We start from the raw sequence: 20,169 nt of genomic DNA, 5'->3' as shown, positions 1-20,169 counted from the left end.
GACCTGGTTTAGGTGGATTCCCTTTGTTTACCAACATTCGCAAACAACATTTTTCTTTTGTATTCCATTCGCACTTGCTTCAGCAAGTAAACCCAGCAGAAATCCAATAGATTGCATAACAAATCGAAGGGCATATAAATTATGGAGCTCATAGGAATACCACCTTAAATAAGTTGGCATAACTAAGTGTATTACATTTTCACCGCTTGGCTAATTAAAATGTGTAGTAATTCCCAGAGTATACGGTATCACGATTTAGTTTCTTCACAATGATCATACGGATCGCTTTGATTTTTCTACTTTTGCCATTCCTGAACGTTATGTCTCAGCGACGTAAATACAAGCCTCTGCGTAAGTAAAAAAAAACCCTGTTTAAGGCTAGAGATATGATAAAACACTCACATATTTTTCAGATTGTGACGAAACCAATAAAAGCATAACCAGGCCTTCGTTGTTAGCCTCTTGTTTGGATAAAAATGACTGCTATATTGTCAGGCAAGTGGGCTTTTGCCCCAAAAAGGACAAGGTCTGTTGTGTGAAGAAACACGGATTTGACATTGATGAGAATGAATTTTTCGACTCAATGGAGTCTCCAGGCAAATATAAAGAGGTCTACATAAAGAATTCCTTGAAACATGAGCAAAAATAAAAAGTTTGCTGAAATATACGAGTGCTCAACTCGAAAATAATAGTGTATATCCGAAAGATGGAGGCACTATGTGCTTGGCTTCTTGCTTAATGTTCCTAGAATTCCCCAAGGCGGCCTCATTGACTTGAAGTCAAAGGACCTGGCCACGCCCCCCAGGCTGCTCCTGCGCCCCCTTTGGCGTTCCGGCAGCTTATTAAATGCAACCGAGCGAAACATCAAAAGCTCCACCAACCGCAGCCAAAATGAGTGAAGGAGGTTTGCAGGAGGAAAAGGACATCCCCTGCTGATGTTTATTAAATAGTTGCACGACGTCGTGTGTTGGCCATGCCCATTTTGCACTGGGAGATGGAAAGTTGGGGGCCGGTGGTTACTTCATGGGTTAGTGCATTCCTGCAATTCATGCAATATTTCAATTTTGCATTCACCAGTTGCGACGACAGCAAGTGTTTCGGTCCACCCTGAATACTTCATCGGCCGCTGGGCTGGGGAAGTGGAAATGGGTACTGGGAAATGGGAAATGGGGAATTGGGAGTCTGGCAGCCATGGCAACCTTTGAACCGAAATTAAAACCAAACAAATGTCACGCCAGCAACGCAGCAAATGTCTCGCTTCTGTCGGGTTTTCCCACTTTTCCCTCTGGCTCCCTGGAAAACACCCATCCGCCCTGTTGACTTAATGCAGAAATTGCAAATTTCGCGTTACTGAACTGCGTAGGCAGCCAATACGAAGTCAGCTAACTTATTTTTGCACAGCATTTGTATGCAAGCCAATGGTGTTCGCATTAAGTTGTTAAGCTGAAATGAAGGTTGTTTTTGAATAAGAAATTGACTGGCATAAATTAAAAATGGCTATAAGAAGAAGGCAATAAGTCTTCGCGTATATCTATCCAAAGAAAGGAATATTTCAGATATATTACTGAATAAGTACTCTCAATCATGCTGGTGATATTCTAAATTCCGATAAGTGCTGTGTGTTTTTAGTAATATAAAATAAAAAGATAAAAAAACATCTAAACATTTTCTGGATGTAGGTTCTTAGAATTATATATATATTTGCTAATGTTTGTTTCTCATAACCATTTTTTTATTCTATTTTATTTTTTTAATTTTGTGCTCATGTATTGGTATTCCCGATTGGGCCAATTCCCATTTATAAAAAGGAACTTTCTTATGAAATAAATAAAAAAACAAGAAGAAACCCTACAGTCGAGTGTCTTGACTATCAGATACCCGTTACTCCGATTTGAATTTTAAATAAAATACAAATAAGCTTAATTTGGACGCCAAGTAGACTTTAGAGTTATGGCCGAAGCAAATTTGTCCTGCTTAAGAAGCCCTAGAATCTGAATGCCAAGTCCCAAGTTTTCTAGATTTCCGAATTCATATGGACAGACAGGCCGACAGACAAACATGTCTATATCGGACTCGCCAGTGATCCTGATCAAAAATAGGTTGGAAACGCTTCCATCTACCTGTTACATACTTACCGACAAATACAATATTCCCTTTTACTCTACGATTGATGGGTATTATAATTCGTTGTTATCGGAAACCATGCTCTTAAAATGAATTTCCCAATGCTGTGTTCATCATTTCAATTGTTTATTGTCAAGATTATATTTCGTGGGGAATAGAAGTAACCATGATAAGGTTATATAAAACTGCGAATTTGGGCTATCAGGGCCAGTCGAAGGTTGATCTTCGTGTGGAACTTTTCGAAAATGTTTCGCGCAATGTTATTTATAGTTTTTGTGTTACACATTCCAGATAAGTCTCAGACAATTATCCCTGAAGGTCATACTTTGGATGCAAATAATATAACATTTTTTCCACTTATCCGTGTCTGCTGTCCGCGGAATCAAATATTACCCGATGGCGAGTGCGGTGATGTGTTAAAAAATGATCTTGTTGGAAAGAAAATGTCTCTAAAGGAAGGTACTACGAAACTTCATAAATTAAACTCCGACCTGATGTTTGAAAGTGATTGGTTTGGTTACTGCGATGAAGCTTACGATCTTACGGACGACAAACTTATAATATTTGAGGCTAGTATTTAAAATAATCCATTTCATTCTTATTCTAATCGAATGTTTTTAGAACGAAACTTTTGGTATTCAGTCCCAAAATTGGACCATAAGCAAAGATGCTTTCTGTCTCTATGCCAATCAGTTTTCGTCAGATTTTCCAAAACAGATATTTCTTGTTTTACACAAGCCATGCGAGTATCAAAATGGGCAAAAGGTTGACCTAGAGCAAAATGGTAAAAAAAAAAATACCAGCTAAAATACCTGCAAGTATTAATATGCTTCCTTTTTGTGTATAATCCAACAGTTGTAGCGATTTCGCTGATATGCAACGCACTAACCATCGCAGTATATATCTTCGTATATAAGAAACGGAATATAATCAATAAATGCTTTATGTGTTACATAGCGTGCATGTCCTTACACCACCTTTTGTGGCTCTTGACAAGATATGGAAATTTAGTGAAAGAGTCTTGCACTTCAGCAGGTAATTAGTTTAAATATAATAATGGAACCTCATTAAATTAATTATCTATTGCAGGTTACGCTCGATACTTCTTCGCCAGTGCCTGTATTCTCTGGCTCTTTGTTATCAGCCATAAAATACGGGTTGGTTTGCTGTCGATCAATAAGAATGAACATCGTAACCTATTTGCTCTCTATAACGCAATTGTCTGGGGTATATCGGGAATGGCGACCACAGTCATATTTCTTATAGATCACTTTTGGGGAGCAGATCTTTCTTCATATAAATGGACCCCTGCTATCGGGTTCTTTCAGTGCTGGTTTAATCGTAAATAAATTTACATTTTTATATTTAAATATTTATATTCTTTCTTCACATGCAGCTAATGACTGGTCTATACTCATATATTACATTGGACCGATACTGATTCTAAACGTCGTCAACTGGTTTATGTTTGTCCTGACCGCCACTCAAATATTTAAAGTGCATCGAAATGTGAAAAAGTGGATAATTTCCAACCCCAAGTCGGACAGAAACACGTAGGAACTAACCATTTAATAACTATGTCATTCCATTTTTGGATATCATTCCATCTAACAGATACCTTAGATTTGTGCGAATCTATGTTATGATGGGCGTGTCTTGGGTTCTGGACCTACTTCCCTTCTTTTTTCGTGGCAATGTTTTCTGGCAATGGGTCTTTTGGTTGGCTTACTACTACCATTTGGCCTTGGGTGTCATCATTTTTGTTCTCTTTGTACTGAAGCGCAGTACAATCCTGCTCCCTTTGTCAATGTTTAATGGATGTTTGTTCGATACAAATTAAAAATAGCTTGGAAGAATGGGATAAGGGCAGCAGGAGGGTTGTTCCAAGGTTAAACTTAAAAATAAAAAACTCTGAGACGATTATTTAATAATTATTGTGGAGATTATATTCTGTGGGGAATAAAAGTACCTCGGGTGCCAAATGACGATTTGGAAAGAATCAAATTTATAATGAGTTGTGAAAGTCTCCGTTATCGGTTATTGATCAAGTTCCATTTGCTCTCCATCTGCGATTTTTGAGACTTATTTTCTTAACACCCATTCGACAGTTAACTAACTTTATAATACCGGATCGAAATGTAAATGAGTTCGATCGGTTGGCAAATGTAACATAATATACAATCTTCTCATAGCATACCATATATTGTAGGACAACAAGTAGAGTACAAACTCTAACAGGCTCCTTAAATCAACTTATATGCTCTTATTTAATAATTTATAATCACTACCAAAAATAAATGGTTTTTATAAGAATCTAATACGTGACTTTAAGCTTGCCTTGTTATTTTTACGATCCTCCCGCTTTTCTCGTTCGTGTCGTTAATGTTTGCTGTTTGTCTTGTGCATAATTTGGTATGTCTGCCGGAGCTCCTCTTGAGTTTTCCGCATTTCCTTCGCCGCCGCCTCGGAAAACACATTAACGGAACTCACTTTCGCATAATGAAATTTTTGAACACGGAGAGCGGGTAGGAAATTTATGATGCCTTGCCACGTGAAACAGGCCACAAAGGACAAAAATCATTTTTCATTTCGGGGCAAACATTGAAATTGTTTGCTTGGCGGCTGTTAATTATGGTGTAGGCTATTAACTAAACGCAGCCCAAGGACGCAGGACCTCGGCTAATAGATGTTGCCATGGTGTTGAGAGTGTTCTGAACATGAGCCTGACTTGGGGCGCAATTGCATGTGACACTTTTGGCGCAACAATTTCTGCCACAAATTGCTGCAGTTTCGAGTCAACATTTCTAGGCCGTTTACCACGGCATCCCTTCCGCCAACCGCTCTCATTCCATTTTCCATCTGGCGCCATTTACAAGTCACATTAATCAATTTCCCCGGCGCCTGTCAGCAGCAGCAGCCTCGAAATAGCCCTGTTCCCGTCCTCAAACTTAGAAAAGATCCCGCCAGGCCAAGCGAAACCGAAAGCTAAAAGCTGAAAGCCGCCTCATGGGCAAGGTTTCGGTTTCCACTGTGTGTTTTCCAGGTTTTTACACTGAAAAAATATCCGAATTTTCAAAGGGAAAACTATTATAATATCGTTGATTTTCGATCAAGTACAGGTTAAGGTTATAGTTTGTTATCTGTCAGAGAAAGGTAACATGACGGATAAGTTCGGAAGTCAAGTCCGTTTTCTCAATATGAAGTTAATTTTACGAACTACAAATTTTTGATTCCGATTTCTTAGGATTCAGTGGAAAACTTTGACAAATTTAAAATAGTTGTATTTAACAAGAATATTTTCTCAAGTTATTATTGTTGTGGAAATCTACATTTTCCCGATACAGAAATTAACTCAATGATAAAAGTTAACATCACATTGACCATACATTTATTTTCCATTTTGAGAAATATAATAAATTAAGATAAATTGTACTTAAAAATCATTTATTATTTTTTATGGGCTTCCATTTTTTAAGAGGATGCATTCAAACCTTAAAAATTTTCAAAAAGTAAAATCAAACAAATTGTCAATTAACATAAAAGAAGTAAATCTATTTCCCTGAGTGTTGTATGTGAATTATAACAACTCTAGGAGTGCAGAGCTCCGATCTGGTGTGGTGCATTTTTGGTCTAGCGCCAGTTAAAACTTAATTAAAACCATAACAAAACAAATGCTGCCAAACAAGAGCCCGAAAATACGAGGAAATACCGGCTGCGAAGAGGAAAACATTTCACTAGGAAGCCCCGGAATAAAGTTTATGGCCAGAAACTTGGCGTTGGTCCGACTAAATCTTTGCCGCCGAAGCTTGGCCACTTCCCCCTGTTGTTGCCATTTCTGTTGCTTAAATGCAAAATGCAAAAATGCCAGAACAGGGAAAATATGAGGAAGAGCACTGCAAACATTTTCATTTACACACATGGATGCAATTAAGGCGAGAATGGGTTGGCTATTATTCGACCGCCAACCAACGCCATTCCCTTTGAAATTTCACCCCTCAAAGTGTCGTTAGTTCTTTTGTGCATTTGAAATTTAATTAACACGCACACACAAAAAAATAAACCAACACACACACACACACACACACACAGCAAGGAGAGGAAGATAGGAAACAACAAGTGACAGCAAAAAATGGCAGCAACAAAAACTAATAAAAACTCATTTCAAACAGTTTTTGATGAGCCAGGGGGCACCGAAGGAATCCAGAGGAGCCGAGGAGCAGTGGAGTTCCAGGATCGGACAGGACACTCCCCAGTGTTGCCATTGTCCCAGCGATGAAATGGCGGAAATGGAAGAAAATGGCGAGCCAAGCAGCTTCCGCTTTTGTCCCTCTCTTCCGCCCGCCATAATGAATGTCAACTTTGCTGTTAGCTGTATTCCATCAGGGAGCTGTGAAAACCGGCTACTATGTTGTCCTTTCCTTTAAAATTGACAACGAATCACTTACCTTTTAACGACCAAGTTTTATTAGCAATTAAGGCGGCCCTAAAACAAAGCATTTAGTCATATTTGTAAACAGTTCAGGTGCATCGTCCAATTCAATCAACTGGGGCATTAAATTAATATATGAAAATGTGAAAATTACATAATGGCCAAACTTCCGTTTATGGCCCAGACACTAAGCCCATAAAAGCCAGCTTACAACTGCTGGGAATATGTTAGAAGACATTAGCAAGTATGGTTGGGGAATTGTTACTGGGTTTCGAAGGTCGTAAAAAGTCAAAGAGTTTTCTAAGAAGTTCCTGAAGAGCTTTAAGCACTAAATAAAAAACTCTGGCCAGTGTCAAAACGTTTTAAATAAAACTGTGGCTTTAATTAAGATAATATTTGTTTTAATAAAAATGTCCATTTATCTTCTTTCAATTTAAGCTTAAATAAAAAAATGGTTAATTAGTTTTCCCACCACTCGGCTTTACTTAATGAAAAAGTTTTGTTAACTAAAAAAAATGTTGTTAAGCTCAAATGACCGATTATCGTGCATTTAGCAGACACAAAATGGTCTGTGTTAAAAGTAGAAAAAAAAAACACAGTTTTTATGGGAATATTTATTAAAATAGTCACTGTTGCGGCGTAGAAGAAAAACCATATTAATTTAAAATATTTAATCAAATGCTTAATGTGCATGAGAAAGTATTAAATATAAGTTTACCTTTCACAGCATGATTTTAAGCAAAACAAATATTGATGACAAAATGTCATAGAATTTTATAGTGTTACAGTTTCAGCCACAGCATGATTTTTAGATATTTTCCGAGTAAAATGCTCAAAGTGAAAATAATCAATGAAACCTCATACATTTGATTTTCCGGCCACAAACCGCAACCACCTGTGAATGTTCATAATTGATGGCCCCAAATTTCATCAGCGAAACCCCATACAAATCCTCTCAAATCCCAGATGCCAGCCATGGCTGCAAGTCGTGCCCAAATGAAGTGTGAAATTTGACCATTTAAGTCGTTCCGGGATGGTTAGTACCCACATATTTGGGATTGAACGGGGTCTAGAGGATGGTCAGCAGGCGACGACAGGAGAACACAAGTCGGGCCAAACACGCGATGCCATCCCCACTCTATTCGGCAACACACAAACTGCAGCTGTTAAAAATTAAATCGCTTTTCATTATTTATACGCTGTGATTTTCAGCGAGCTGAAGTCAGAAAGGAACGAGGAGTGGATCGCCCGGCTGCCGGTCAAAGTTGCCATGGTCATGCACATCCGCATCCGCATCCGCAGGACCCGGTCGAAAAATCCTGCAAACGAGTGGGATGCGGAGTCATGTCTGCTTCGCAGAGCCAAATATTTGCTGCTCTGAACGGTTTCCATTGGACTTTTATGAACATTTTGACGATTTCGATTTTCAAAAGTCAATATTTACACATCCTCTTTCCCTCCGCGCGCCTCTGCCCCGTTTTACCATCCCTTGCTCTGATTTTCTGTAGTTTATTGGATGTGCAGTTAACCAAAATAAATCGTATATCGGATTTTGCATTGAACCCCAGTCGGTCGAACTGATGCTGAAAATACTGCGGAGTGGACCGTGCTCTGTAAACCGCTTAGGGAAAATTGCACATACGCCGAGTGGACCGCTGAAATTTGAGATTTACCAATATACATTTTCCCTGCTTATTTTTTTGTTTTTTTTTTTTTTTGTTTTTCACTCGACCCCACAATGCACTCTTATTGGCAGCCACTCGCTAAGCAGTTGACCCACTTGCCGGTGGTTTTTCACCCACAGCCCCACTGCATCATCTTCACTGCATCGTAATAAGCTGCTCCGTGGCCCAGTTTCGGGCGCTTCTTTTTCGCTCCCAGCTTGTCATTTTCAATTTGGCTAATCGTCACACTCGCCCCACATTGTTGCCGTGGGTTCTGGCCAGTTTTTCCCGGGACACCGCCCCCTGCAATTGTTCCAAATAGTCACGTGGCTTTGCAGGCTCTCTGAGCAGCAGCCAAATTCCGCACTGACCCACATAAAAAAGGCAGAGCCAAAAATAATGGCGGGGCAGGAGGGGCAGATGTTTTGGCCCCTGCAAAATTCCGAAAAGGTACCATCCCAAAGAGATCGCACTATAAATTGGTAAGGTAAATTGTTGAAAAGTTTAAGGAAAATGGCTAAAAGAAACTCCGAAAATTAAACATGACCATAATCTAGTTAATCAATTATTAGGAAAAAGTATTTAAAAATTTCGTTACAAAGTAAAAAATAATATGGTTATAATATTTTATTATGAAGTATGTAAACAATCGATTTTTTTTAGGTTCTTAGTCGGTTGCATTAACATTTTGAAATGTTTAAACAAGACAGAGAAATTTACTTACATTTTCTGTTAAGCACATAATATTTTAGTGCCTTTCCTTTCATTTTTATTTAAAAGCATAAACTAGGTTTGAAATGATATACAATATGTGTTCTTAAATAAAATGTAAGTAAAACGTTTCATTAAAAATATTTCATTAAATGTTTTTGAAATAAACGGTGAATTGCAATAGCACATACTATTTTAAACCATTTCAAATTAATCAATTATCTTTAAAAGATTTATTTTCCAATCACTAGAACTCCATCTTAAGAAATATTCTTTATGTTCGAAAAGTTCGAAAAATAGAGAAAGTTTTTTTATAATTTTCCCCAAGAACCAATAATATTTGCATGATTTCTAGCCAAGCCAACCAGCCCATTTGGCGAACCTCAGGGCACTGAAATAACAAGCGGGTAGCGCTTACATAAAATACCACAACGCGGCCACCACAAGAATTAATTGAAAAGTGAAAGCCCACCGAAGAGCCCAATTCAGATGGTTTTCGTTCGAGTTGTGTTGAGGCAAGCCGCCAAATTGAAAAGCGCTTTTCACAGGGGCGAGAGACAGCTACAGTTTCACTTTCCCCGGCGTCGTCTTTTCGAATCCCGTTTGCCAGGATAAAGGACTGCAGTGAAATGAACAGGCAGACAAAAGAAGGAGCAGCTGCAGAGGCATCTGCATCTGCATAATTCATCCAAAGAGCTATATGTATCTGCGAGATATATGTATCCACGAGTGTATGGAAAACGTAATTATATATGCTGCTCCTGCAGCTGTCCGCATTCAATTAGGAGAACCACTTGCTGCTGAAATCTAGCGCAAGGCTGAGTCCTGATTTAGAACCCCTCCTTTCCTCCATTTCGGCTTACCCTCCTAATTCGACAAGCCAATTTGTAGCCAATTGCGAGTGCAACATCAACGGCAATGGCAAAAAGCTGCTACCAAAGAAAAAAATCAAACTTTCAACAACTCGACAACTATGTAAGTGACTGGCCAGCAGCAACAACAACCAAATTGCTCCACATTGCAATTGAATTATTCGTCGGGGGCGACTGAAATTGCAGTGCAAAATGCGCTCGCAAAACTCGCTTCATACACTCAAGAAAAAATATTTGGGTTCTTTGCTTTGATTTGGATTAAAAAAATATAAATAAATAAATTTATTATATAATTTAGAAAATTATGAATATCAAAAGTTTTGATATGTTTGTATATGTTATAAATCATAAGATTTCGTTTTCCATAAAATTAATGAAGAAATTTTAAAAAAATTAAAATTACAAATAAAAATGTGGGTGTGCAGTTATCAAGTAAGTAATTTGTAATTCAAACAAATAAATCAGAGCTGATCTTAACTTATCTTAATTCTATTATATATTACAAACTTAAGCATGGCTTGGAAGACTAGCTGATATTATCAATAGAAATCAGGATTATCATATTGCTGACAAAAAAATAAAAAACTTAACAATTCTTAAAGAGGTTTTCAAATCTTAAATTTATTTTTTAGGTCATCAGGTTTAAGTAGTGAGCTATACCGTACTGATCCAAAAAATAAATATTTAGATTGCATTATACATTTCAAAAATGAATTAAGACCATAAAATATAAGCTAAATTATATATAATAATTATACTTCCTAATGTGTAAACATATTTTTGTTAAATGCACCGAATTGGAACTCAATTTCTTTGAGTGTAGGTCATGGGTGATGGAAATACAGCTGCAACAGCAAACAGCACTTCAAAAGCTTTTGTTAGGCTCCGTGCGTGTGAGTGGGTGGTGATTGGGTGATTGGGCGGCCGTGTGGGTGGGGGTCGTGCATATTTCAAAACTAACAATTGTTATTGTTGTTGGTACTTTTGAAACTACCACTTTTGTTGGCCCGCTACTACTAGAGGGCCGAAACTTTTTTCTGCCCAGCGATGGTCCACTGAAATTGATTACCGATAACGCCGAAAAGGATAATGGACTTTTGCTGCTGCAGCTGCTGGAAAAAAAAAGTGGTGGCAAAAAAATGGTTCGAAGCGAAAACTGAAACCCAACTAAATGTGTGAAAAGCAAAAAGGAAAATTCGGTTGGAAGTACCAGCAAAGGGCAAACGGATTGGGGAATCGGTATCCAGTTTGCTGGTCCTGCGACCCAGGCTGAATAGCCAGGATATCCAGCTAACGATGGGCATATGCCGGCCACTGGCAAGAAAAGGCGATTATGGTCAGAATCGGCGGGGTGGGAAATGTGTGAAGGGAAGGAAAAGCCAGCACCACCACCACACGCTTGTTAATCTCCATAGATATTGGAGTGGAAGATGAAACGCTGGCGAGAGTTTCCCCATTTTCCTACCCGCTTTTACCGACCAAACACAATTCACTCGAAAAACATTTGCGGAACAAAGCGAATAATTTGCTGGGGTTATTTGTGCATAAATTAAACGTAGGTAAGACTGTGGCCTGTGCATTCCCCGCATAGCTCATAATTATCCTGGAAGGGGAAGTTGGGTCCACACATTTGGTCACTGACCAGAGTGAACAAGATTTTCTCGTGCATTATCTCCAAACCAAACAGGGTTACAAAAAACCGCTGAGAACAAAGAAAAGCTCAGGAAGTGAAGGGAGCCAGCTCTAAAGCGGACTTTTGGCAATTTATAACATTTTGCTCATTTGCTCATTGCTCATTTTGCCACATTTTATGTATGGCTGTGTGGGTCTCTGTGTAAATGTGTGTGTCTGTGTGTGTGGCAACTTCCGGTGGCATGAAAACGGCGCCAGCTAGCGAAAAAACGTAATAAAACATGTTTAAAAAACGAGCAAACACAAGTGAAGTGGCATTAAGCAGGAGGACAAAACCCAACGCCAGGAGACGAGGAGCGCAGCCAAATGCTGAATGTAAAGTAATGCACTCGGAGAAATTAACAACAACTTTATTTAATTTAAAATAAGGTAAAGCAATTAAAATTTTTCAATTTTTAAATGTTAAAAGGAAATTAAAAGGAAAATCATGGATCTGAAGATATGGTTTTTATGCTGTACAACTTTAAAAAGGTACTTATCCCTACAAATCCATTTTTATCAAGCACCTTGACTTTTTTTAATATTATTTAAACCTACTTAGTACCTTATCCTTTTTTATAAAACAATAAAATTGCACAATATGATAGAAAATAAATTCCACAAATTGAAAACCCACTTTTATGGGTGAGTGTATATATTTTCACAATTTTATTAAACAATCTTCAACTATAATGAAAACTTGAGATATTTAATTGAACTCTTGTACACCAATAAAATATAAGTTCTTTGGAAAAGTTTCCTTTTCTCTTGTATGTGAAAACGAGATAAATATGAAATTAAAGATGAAATTCCCAAGTTGATTAAAAGTATTTTCCGAGTGCAGTTAAGGAAAGGGTAAAGTGCGGGGATGCGGGGCTGCGGGGGCAACAAAAACACAGCGTGTTTAACGAGCCATTTGCCGCTTTGGCGCTGAACTTGCTAATTGAATTAGAGCCGCTCGCTTCCTCGCTCAGTGGCTCCTTCTTTCGTGGTTCACTGGATGACGACGAATAGATGAGGACGAGGATGAGGACGGCATGAGGATGTGCATGTGAATGCCGATGAAAACGAGATTGAGGATGAGAACGAGGATGCGCCGGCGGCAGGATGTGAGCTCTAGGAACAACAAAGGCAGGGGCAAATCGGGGGCAAAGCGTATTTGGTTGCTAAACGCTTTGGCATGCCGCATGCCTCAGGGGCTCACCACCAACCACCCATCCGCCCATCCACCCACCGACTAGAATCCCTCCACCCAACCATCCACCACGCCCGCAGGATTCAATTAAGTGTAAGTGCGCCGGGCACACACACACACAGCCCCGATCCCCTCCATAAAGAGCAAGTTCCCCAGGACTAAAAGTCTTGCAACAGTTTCGCCCTAATGAGCAGCAAACGCTCGACACCAGCCAAAAAAAACCTTGCTAACTGCCGGATAGATAGTTGAATGCACGAAAACCCGCCCCTGGCCATTATCGGTTATGATTAGCCGGGTACTCCATGTCGATGTCGTAAAAGTTCGAACTGACGGCGTATCTCCACTCGATTGGCCCTCGATTGAGGGCGATAGGGCCGCAAGCTGAGTGGCAGGCAGGCCTGATTTGTCCAGATATGAGAGCACTCTGAAAAGGAGGAGAAGTTAAAACCCAACGAAGCCTCGCTGAATGGAAAATTCCATTGCCTGATTTGGAGTCAAAAGATGCCATACCCTTGAATAGACCCTAATTGATATCGGACTAGGCGCTGAAAAGGGGTTTAGCTACCTTGTTAGGTCCTCTTGAAATGTGGAATGAAAGAAGTTCTGTGAGCATACCATTAGAAAATAATTTTATTATTTATTTATTCCCATCTACACAGTTCTAGAAATTATTAGAATTATATTTTGTCATAAACAAAGATTATATATTGTAGTATGATCCATAGAAAATACAATTTTTGGTGATTGCTATTGCTAGTTAAAAACCTTAGGGATAAATTAACTGCTCTTAGCATAATCTCTTGATATCTGAATTGAAAGAAATTATGTTTGCAAGCCATTAAAAATGCTACTTTAAATTTATTTATTCCTATCTACACAGCTTTACAAGTTATTAGAATTATATTTTTTAAAATATATGATCCATAAAAAATACAATTGATGGTTATTGCTACTGCTAATTTAAAACGTAAGGGAAATATTAAATTTTAGGTACTTCTTCTGAAGGTATTTAGTCTTTCTCCACTGCGAACTTTTAAGGAACCCAATCAATATCCCATCGAGAGCAGCAACAATCTTCCCACGCAAGGAAAATCGAGGATAGGCCGCCCACTGATTTCGCATAATAACTGTGTCCCGTCGCCCATCGTTCATTGATAAAAATCGCAGCCAGGCCCCCGGCTCGATATCCCTCGCATCCTCTTCCAGCTTTCGACTTTGTCTCAGCCATTTCCTTAACTTTTTGACACCGCCCCCCCACAACCCTTGGGATTTGGGCCGCAACGCCCACACAACATGCCACGCCCCTAATAGGGAAAGTGCCTAACTTGTTGTTATTTATGGCCTACATACAACTTCAGGCCTGAAAAGAAAAGTGGAGAGGGTATGGATAAAATCGTAATCGATTGCGACAGAAAAAAAGTTAGCAAACAAAATGAAATTATCCGCACGGGGAAAACTTTTAATTAGTTATTGCAAATGATTATTTGATGCAGTAATTGCAACTGTAGCTATATGGGATAAAAATAAAGTTTGACCTGTTTCGATTTCGTTGGGAAATTTATCAAACGCATTTTTAGCCCGAAGGCCAAACGCCAAAAGCCGAAAGTGGAAAATTGAAAATGGGAAATTGTTCGCAGGCCAAGGACGGGGCTATTTCATTATTAAATTCCGAAAGTCCTTGATGGGATACGGGTATACGAAAGTGCGGCGATGAGGGGTGGTTGACATTTGGCTTTGGCTCGTTGACTTTTTGTGTGTTGGCCAAAGAACAAAATAAATGAAAGGCGAAAGCGAGGGCAACAACGAAAAATGACTGGAAACCAATCAGCGTGAAAATTGCTAACCCAAAAACACACATATACGGACAAAAGAAAACGTGTTCGAGTTATTCTTTGGGGCATTTGTGGCCTTCAAATTGAGTTGTGGAAAGTAATTTGCTCGACACGTGGACAACTAGTAATTTGAGGTCCTCAAGAAATTTCTTTGGGAAGCCAAACTTACGGGGGGAAAGAATATATGATTCGACACCATACCGCCAAGGAGTAATATTCTTTAAATGTATACAATAAATTTTTATTTGTTTTAAAATATTTTGATTAGAAGAAAAAAGAAAAATTCTAGTATTAACCAATAATTTGAGGTCCTGAGCTAAGCTTAGCAGGAAAAATAAAAATGAGAGGATACCATACCGCCAAAGAATGATATTTCTTAAATTTATACAATAAATTTCTATTTTACATTAAATTAATTTTAATTAATGTAATTCTTTTTATATACGAAAATTATTGTATTATCCAATAAGTTGAAAAGTCGAAAACATACAAATAATGGGATATCACTCTGTTAAAGAGTAATATAATTTAAATTGATATAAAAAATATATCATTACCGATAAGAATATAAAATAATACCTAAAGTATACATTTCATTCTCTCACTTATTACTTGATTGCAATTGAATTTAACAATGCAATTTTCCCCCAAAAATAGTATCCAGCTAATAATATCACCTCCAGATAAAATTCTCCTTAACACCTGAAAAAGATATCCGCAATCAATCACGCGATTGATGGCTTCTCACCTCGCTCGGGCCCACGTGGCGAATGCGTAACTTTATTTATAGATGCCAGCACGAAAATAGAAAAATACCCCAAGCAGGCCAAACAGTCGAACAATGTAAACAAAGCTGGCGAGAGAGTGAAAAACAGGACGCAACAGTGTGATGCGAACTGTGACGTAAAAAGGGGGGGAAAAGCGGAGCAGGGAAAAGCCAAAGGGTGCACTGCGCATGCGCCGCCAACTGGAAAACTGTTACCAGTATTTCGAGGCCAGTTTTCAGCGTGAAAATGCTGCTGCTGCTACTTTGGCCATGGCAACGCTTTTGGCAGAAGCTCAGTTCAGTTTTGGCAGCGAGCGCAGTTCGACGTTGAAAATTGCGGGCTGCCCCTTCAGCGGACCAATGATGCCACGCAAAGAAGCCACGCGACCGAGAAAAACCAGAGAAAGTGTTCAGTAAAAAAAATAGAAATTATATAGAAGTAAAAAAAATAAATGTATATTAACCGCGAAAAGTTAGCTAATAAATCGTGTGAAAGAAAAGTGAAAATTGTGCTTTTAATCCTTGGAAATTACAGTGAGTTGTGGTGACCAGCGATGAGTTGTTGCGATGCTTGAAAATCAATGAAAGTGAAAGTGAAAACAGCACGCACACATAGACACACACACAGCTGCTGACACGCACACACACACACACACAGAGGAGCTGACCGAAGAGAGAGAGAGCGAGAGTTATATTTTTGACGTCATTAATTCGCAAGTGTGTGCGCTCGCTGAGGTGTCAAATATGGCAAATTAGCCAGACAAATTGCCAGCAATTAAAGCCAGAGTTTGGGCCAACTCAAAGGCACTCACACACACACACACACACTCACGCATAGGGGCAAACACAAAAGTGTTGCATAACCTGCAGGCGCCACTTGAAAAGCCTCGCACCAACACATGGGTGCAGCGGTGTCCTTGAACGTTTGCATAAGCTGCGCTATCTGCTTGTGGTTATGTCGTTGTCAGTCGTCAGTCGTCAGTCAGGACATGTGTGAGTGTGTGTGTGTGTGTGCACCCCACGTTATCCTTTGGCATTGGCACATATTACGCGACCCCCGTATGTGTGTTGGTGTGAGTGTGCCAGTGTTTATCTTCTGCCCGCAAGCATAAACAAAAATTCACGGCACGCTAGCTTTGTGCAAAAAAGGATACCCCGCATGGCGAAGCGAAAGCGAGCAAACACACATTTCTAGGTCGGGTCGCATTTTTAGGGTTAAAGGTTGCCAGGGCAGGTTGGATGCCATTTATTATACGCCCCTACACAGGGGAAACCCATTAAAATGTCCTTAGGAACTGTATAAAATTATATTAATAGTATGCAATTATTTTTCATTTAAATGTGTTCCAAAAAATAATAATAAAAGATATTAGTTCCATGGTTATAAATATTTTTCAAAGATATTTTAGACTAATATAATTGTTTAAAAATTGTAACATATTTATTTGTATGCTGCTAGAATTATTCACAAAGGACTAAAATAGGAAACTATTGTATTAATTGCACAAATACATTTTTAACTAAAGATTAAAACAAATTATAAAAATTACAAGTTTACCCAATTTCCAAATTAATAATTTTCATATTTTTCCTGTGTACCGGTATGTGTTTGTGGGTGAGCTTGTATATTTTTTGCGTAATTGGGTTGGAGCGAGTTGGACGAGTCCTTGAACTAGTGCGCCATATAAAAAAGCGCTGCAAGAACCTGCGTCACATGTCCTTAAAGCTACTGGACTCTTTACGCCAAGTTTTCATGAGGCTTGTTTATCCCTTGTGCCGGATTTATCTGATAGTGCACATTAGGCAGCTGAGACAGCCCAATCGTTATCGTTCGCTTGGCGTTATTTACGAGCTCGTTTGGGGACTTAGGACCTCGAACCCTTTGGCAGGCACAGGCCATTAACCAAATTGCCCCAAAACGTTCAAATGTTTTAAATTATTTAAATGCCACAATCCGTAGATGAGAACAAATGGTCAGAGGGGGGATAGCCCGAAAAGAGCAAGGCCAGCTGAAAACTTCTCGGAGGCCTCAAAAGATGGCAAACAAAGCAAAAGACCTTGGCAAATACCAAAAAAATAAATAACCAGTGCACAGGCCATGGCAATGCCAATGCCACGCCCCCTCTGGCGGCTCATAAATCTTGCTTAGTAACGCTCAAGTGCTCTAAAATTTTTGGGAATGAGAAGGAGGCTGGGGATCGGGGGCACATTATAATATTTGCGGTTGGAAAAGGTTCGGCAACTCAAAAAAGGATTTGAGCCTAGGCTTATATGCGGCATTTTAATTATTTTAAATTGAACAAAACCCAAATTGGGCACCGGCTCGCCGGAACGTGTCCAACCCGAATGCCGCAACTCGACCTTAATATAATTACTCCTACTGTCATTTTTATTGACAAATCGGCAGTTGTTCAAGCGAACATTTTTGTTTTAATTAAAATGACATTTTAACTTATACTGGGTAAAGACGAAGTAAATTAATGTGAAAACAAATGTTTTTCTAATTTTTTTTAAAGTAATTAAATATTTAAGAGTAAAATAAAAATGTAAATTATTTTAAATAATAAATTTATAATGTCAAAACTAGTTAAAATTAAAAATATATTGAATTTTTACTTCTATTCATCTTTATCACTACGCCTTAATAATTCCGATCTAACTTTTCTATTACAAATAATTAAAATTTGCTTTAACTAAACCACAAAAAGCAAGGTTCTTAAAATGATTTGAAACCTTGAAAAATCATTAATTATAATGGAACAAAGTAAAGAACATTTTTTTCTCTGGAAAAGTTTTAAAAAGTTTGGCAGAGAGAAGAGGATAATTAAAAGTCGAGAAGCTCGTATCATGCTTACTTGTTCCTTAATTGCCATTTTCTTTCTCCCTGACAAAAGTAGTTATTAACTAGTGAAAAAGTGATATTGCCGCAACAGTGGACAAATAAACTGTAGTCATGAAAATTTAATCAACCGTTTTGTTTTAATCTCATTGTTGTGTTGGCGGCGTTACGGGAATTACACGCTCCAGCGTTAATATTAATTTTGCGATGCATAAATTCCACAAGAAACGAGACAACAATTTATTAATTGCATACGGATTCCGTTCACAATATTAAAGGGTGAGGAGAAAATCCTTTACCTCAAAGGCAGATAATTCCAATGCATGAATTATAATGCGGGTAGGAGTCAATAATTTAAATTCTCAAAGGGATCAAAATTTAATAGGTTTGCTTAAGTGTTATTTACCTCACATAGTACAGATGATTCATATGTGATAGAAAGATAAATTACTTATGGATTTTAAAATGTGTTAAATTTTTGGCTTCTTATTGCTCATTGTATAACTTATTTCTTTGAGGTAAAATGTTATTTTCCATTCGATTATATTTCAATGCTTCAAAAGTTGTTACAGTTAAGCAACACGAATTATCATTGAAATTTAATTCAATTTCAGTCGATTCAACCGAGTTCAGTCGAAGTTTATACATTCCACACAACTTCTGCCAATCAATAATGAATTATTGGAATGGCTGCCAAAGGGAAATGCCGAATTTCCCCATTGAGCAGAGCAGGCTTGGAAAATTCGAAAATAATTTGCATAAATTATCACAACAAAAGCCAAATGGCGTTCAAATAAAAATGGTTTACGGCAAATATTTTCGGAAGAATTTAAATAAATGGCCATAAATAAATTAAAATTAAAACCAAAATTGCATTTCAGCTGCGTGTTTTTCTCCTTTTAAGGGCCTGCTGCCATCTGATAAATAAACAAATTAAATATGCACATTTAAATGGCAATCAAAAGCAGCGACAAATTTCTAGGACCAGCGTGGGAATACAAAAACAAACTACATCTAAAACAGCAGCTGGCGTTTGTCTGTGTGTGTGTGTGTGCGTGTCCTGTCTGTTATAACAAATTTCTATTTTATTTTTGCCTGTTTTGTCTGTTTGGTGTGTAATTCAGCACTCGAAACGCGAATCGAAACGCAAACTTCAAAATAAACTGTGAATTATATTACTATTAAGTTCATCCATTTTTTGGTGCTAACCAACAATGCGCAACTAGGCGGATACGTGATAAATTTTAACCAAAGCCAATACACCAAGGCAGCCAATTCAATAGCCAGCGTTGTTGCGTCTGATAAAATGAGTAAGTAAATGATCCTATTATATTTACAAATTCATATTGGAAAGCGGATAAAATTCCCCAGATATTATTCCTTTTATATAATGAAAATGATATATACTGAAATACCAAATATAAAGTTACTTAAGTCATTCATTAACCACTTTGTATTGGAATTAAATTGCTTTCAATCCCAATTTAGTTAGTCCTAGACCCACTCAGCAGTCCATTTGTCTATGTAAATGCATAGTAAATGAGTAGTAGAGAAATCTTAATTGAAACCCATTGTTTGCCAAAGTCTTCATCTACGTAAATAGGTTTTCGATGCAAATCTGGAAAAGGGTGCTTTCGAATTTAGGTACATACTGATTATTGAGTAATTGTTAGTAAGTATTTAACTGCAAACAATTTTCAGCTTTATCAGCACTTTAAGCCACTGAAGATGGCCATTTAATTATGGTCTAATATGCTTGTTGTTGCGTACATTTCCAGTGTTTTGGGCCTCGACCACACAGGCTCAATTAGAAGGCAACGATTTTTGCTAAATTTACCAAAATACATTGTAATTCAATTTTGTTAAATGTTACACAATGGCCAACAGGCGTAGCATTCGGGGAAACAAAGTAAGACAGTAGAGTAAGACCCAGATGGAGTCGGAGCCACTAAGCGCATTAAACTTGAGCGCTTGACAGGCCAAAGGGAAGAAGGGCGGCGGGGAAAGCGGAAACGGAAACGGGAGCGTCGGAAAGGAAACAAAACAGAAGCTGAGAAAGTGGCAAG

The 20,169-nt window shown here is 38.2% G+C and overlaps 3 protein-coding genes across 6 annotated transcripts in view; all 3 read left to right on the top strand.

Annotated features, from left to right (window-relative positions):
• Positions 1 to 232: 232 nt before the first annotated feature.
• Positions 233 to 686, top strand: LOC119554854. Its single transcript, XM_037865934.1, has 2 exons — positions 233 to 351; positions 414 to 686. Exons 1-2 carry the CDS (start codon positions 270 to 272, stop codon positions 647 to 649), a joined length of 318 nt encoding a protein of 105 aa, XP_037721862.1. The 5' UTR covers positions 233 to 269; the 3' UTR covers positions 650 to 686.
• A 1,840-nt stretch (positions 687 to 2,526) lies between these two features.
• On the top strand, positions 2,527 to 3,681 carry LOC119555570 (probable G-protein coupled receptor Mth-like 6). The gene is made up of 5 exons (XM_037867021.1): positions 2,527 to 2,693; positions 2,746 to 2,908; positions 2,980 to 3,159; positions 3,214 to 3,465; positions 3,521 to 3,681. Exons 1-5 carry the CDS (start codon positions 2,568 to 2,570, stop codon positions 3,679 to 3,681), a joined length of 882 nt encoding a protein of 293 aa, XP_037722949.1. The 5' UTR covers positions 2,527 to 2,567.
• Positions 3,682 to 15,577: 11,896 nt separating this feature from the next.
• LOC119552583 overlaps positions 15,578 to 20,169 on the top strand; it is a 47,531-nt gene continuing 42,939 nt past the window's right edge. For 3 of the 4 annotated variants that reach the window (XR_005219721.1, XM_037862215.1, XM_037862214.1), the window contains exons 1-2: positions 15,578 to 15,798; positions 19,330 to 19,413. Coding sequence is in view for 3 of the 4 variants with exons in the window: in XM_037862215.1 (XP_037718143.1) it covers positions 15,717 to 15,798; positions 19,330 to 19,413 (166 nt within the window). In the remaining variant the exon portion in view is untranslated. Of the gene's footprint in view, positions 15,799 to 19,227; positions 19,414 to 20,169 lie in introns of all 4 variants that reach the window. The other variant, XM_037862217.1, reaches the window with a different exon arrangement.

Source organism: Drosophila subpulchrella, chromosome 3L, assembly GCF_014743375.2.
Source record: "Drosophila subpulchrella strain 33 F10 #4 breed RU33 chromosome 3L, RU_Dsub_v1.1 Primary Assembly, whole genome shotgun sequence".
NCBI lineage: Eukaryota > Metazoa > Arthropoda > Insecta > Diptera > Drosophilidae > Drosophila > Drosophila subpulchrella.
The sequence above is the reverse complement of the archived record's forward strand: the minus strand, read 5'-3'. Positions and strand labels throughout refer to the sequence as shown.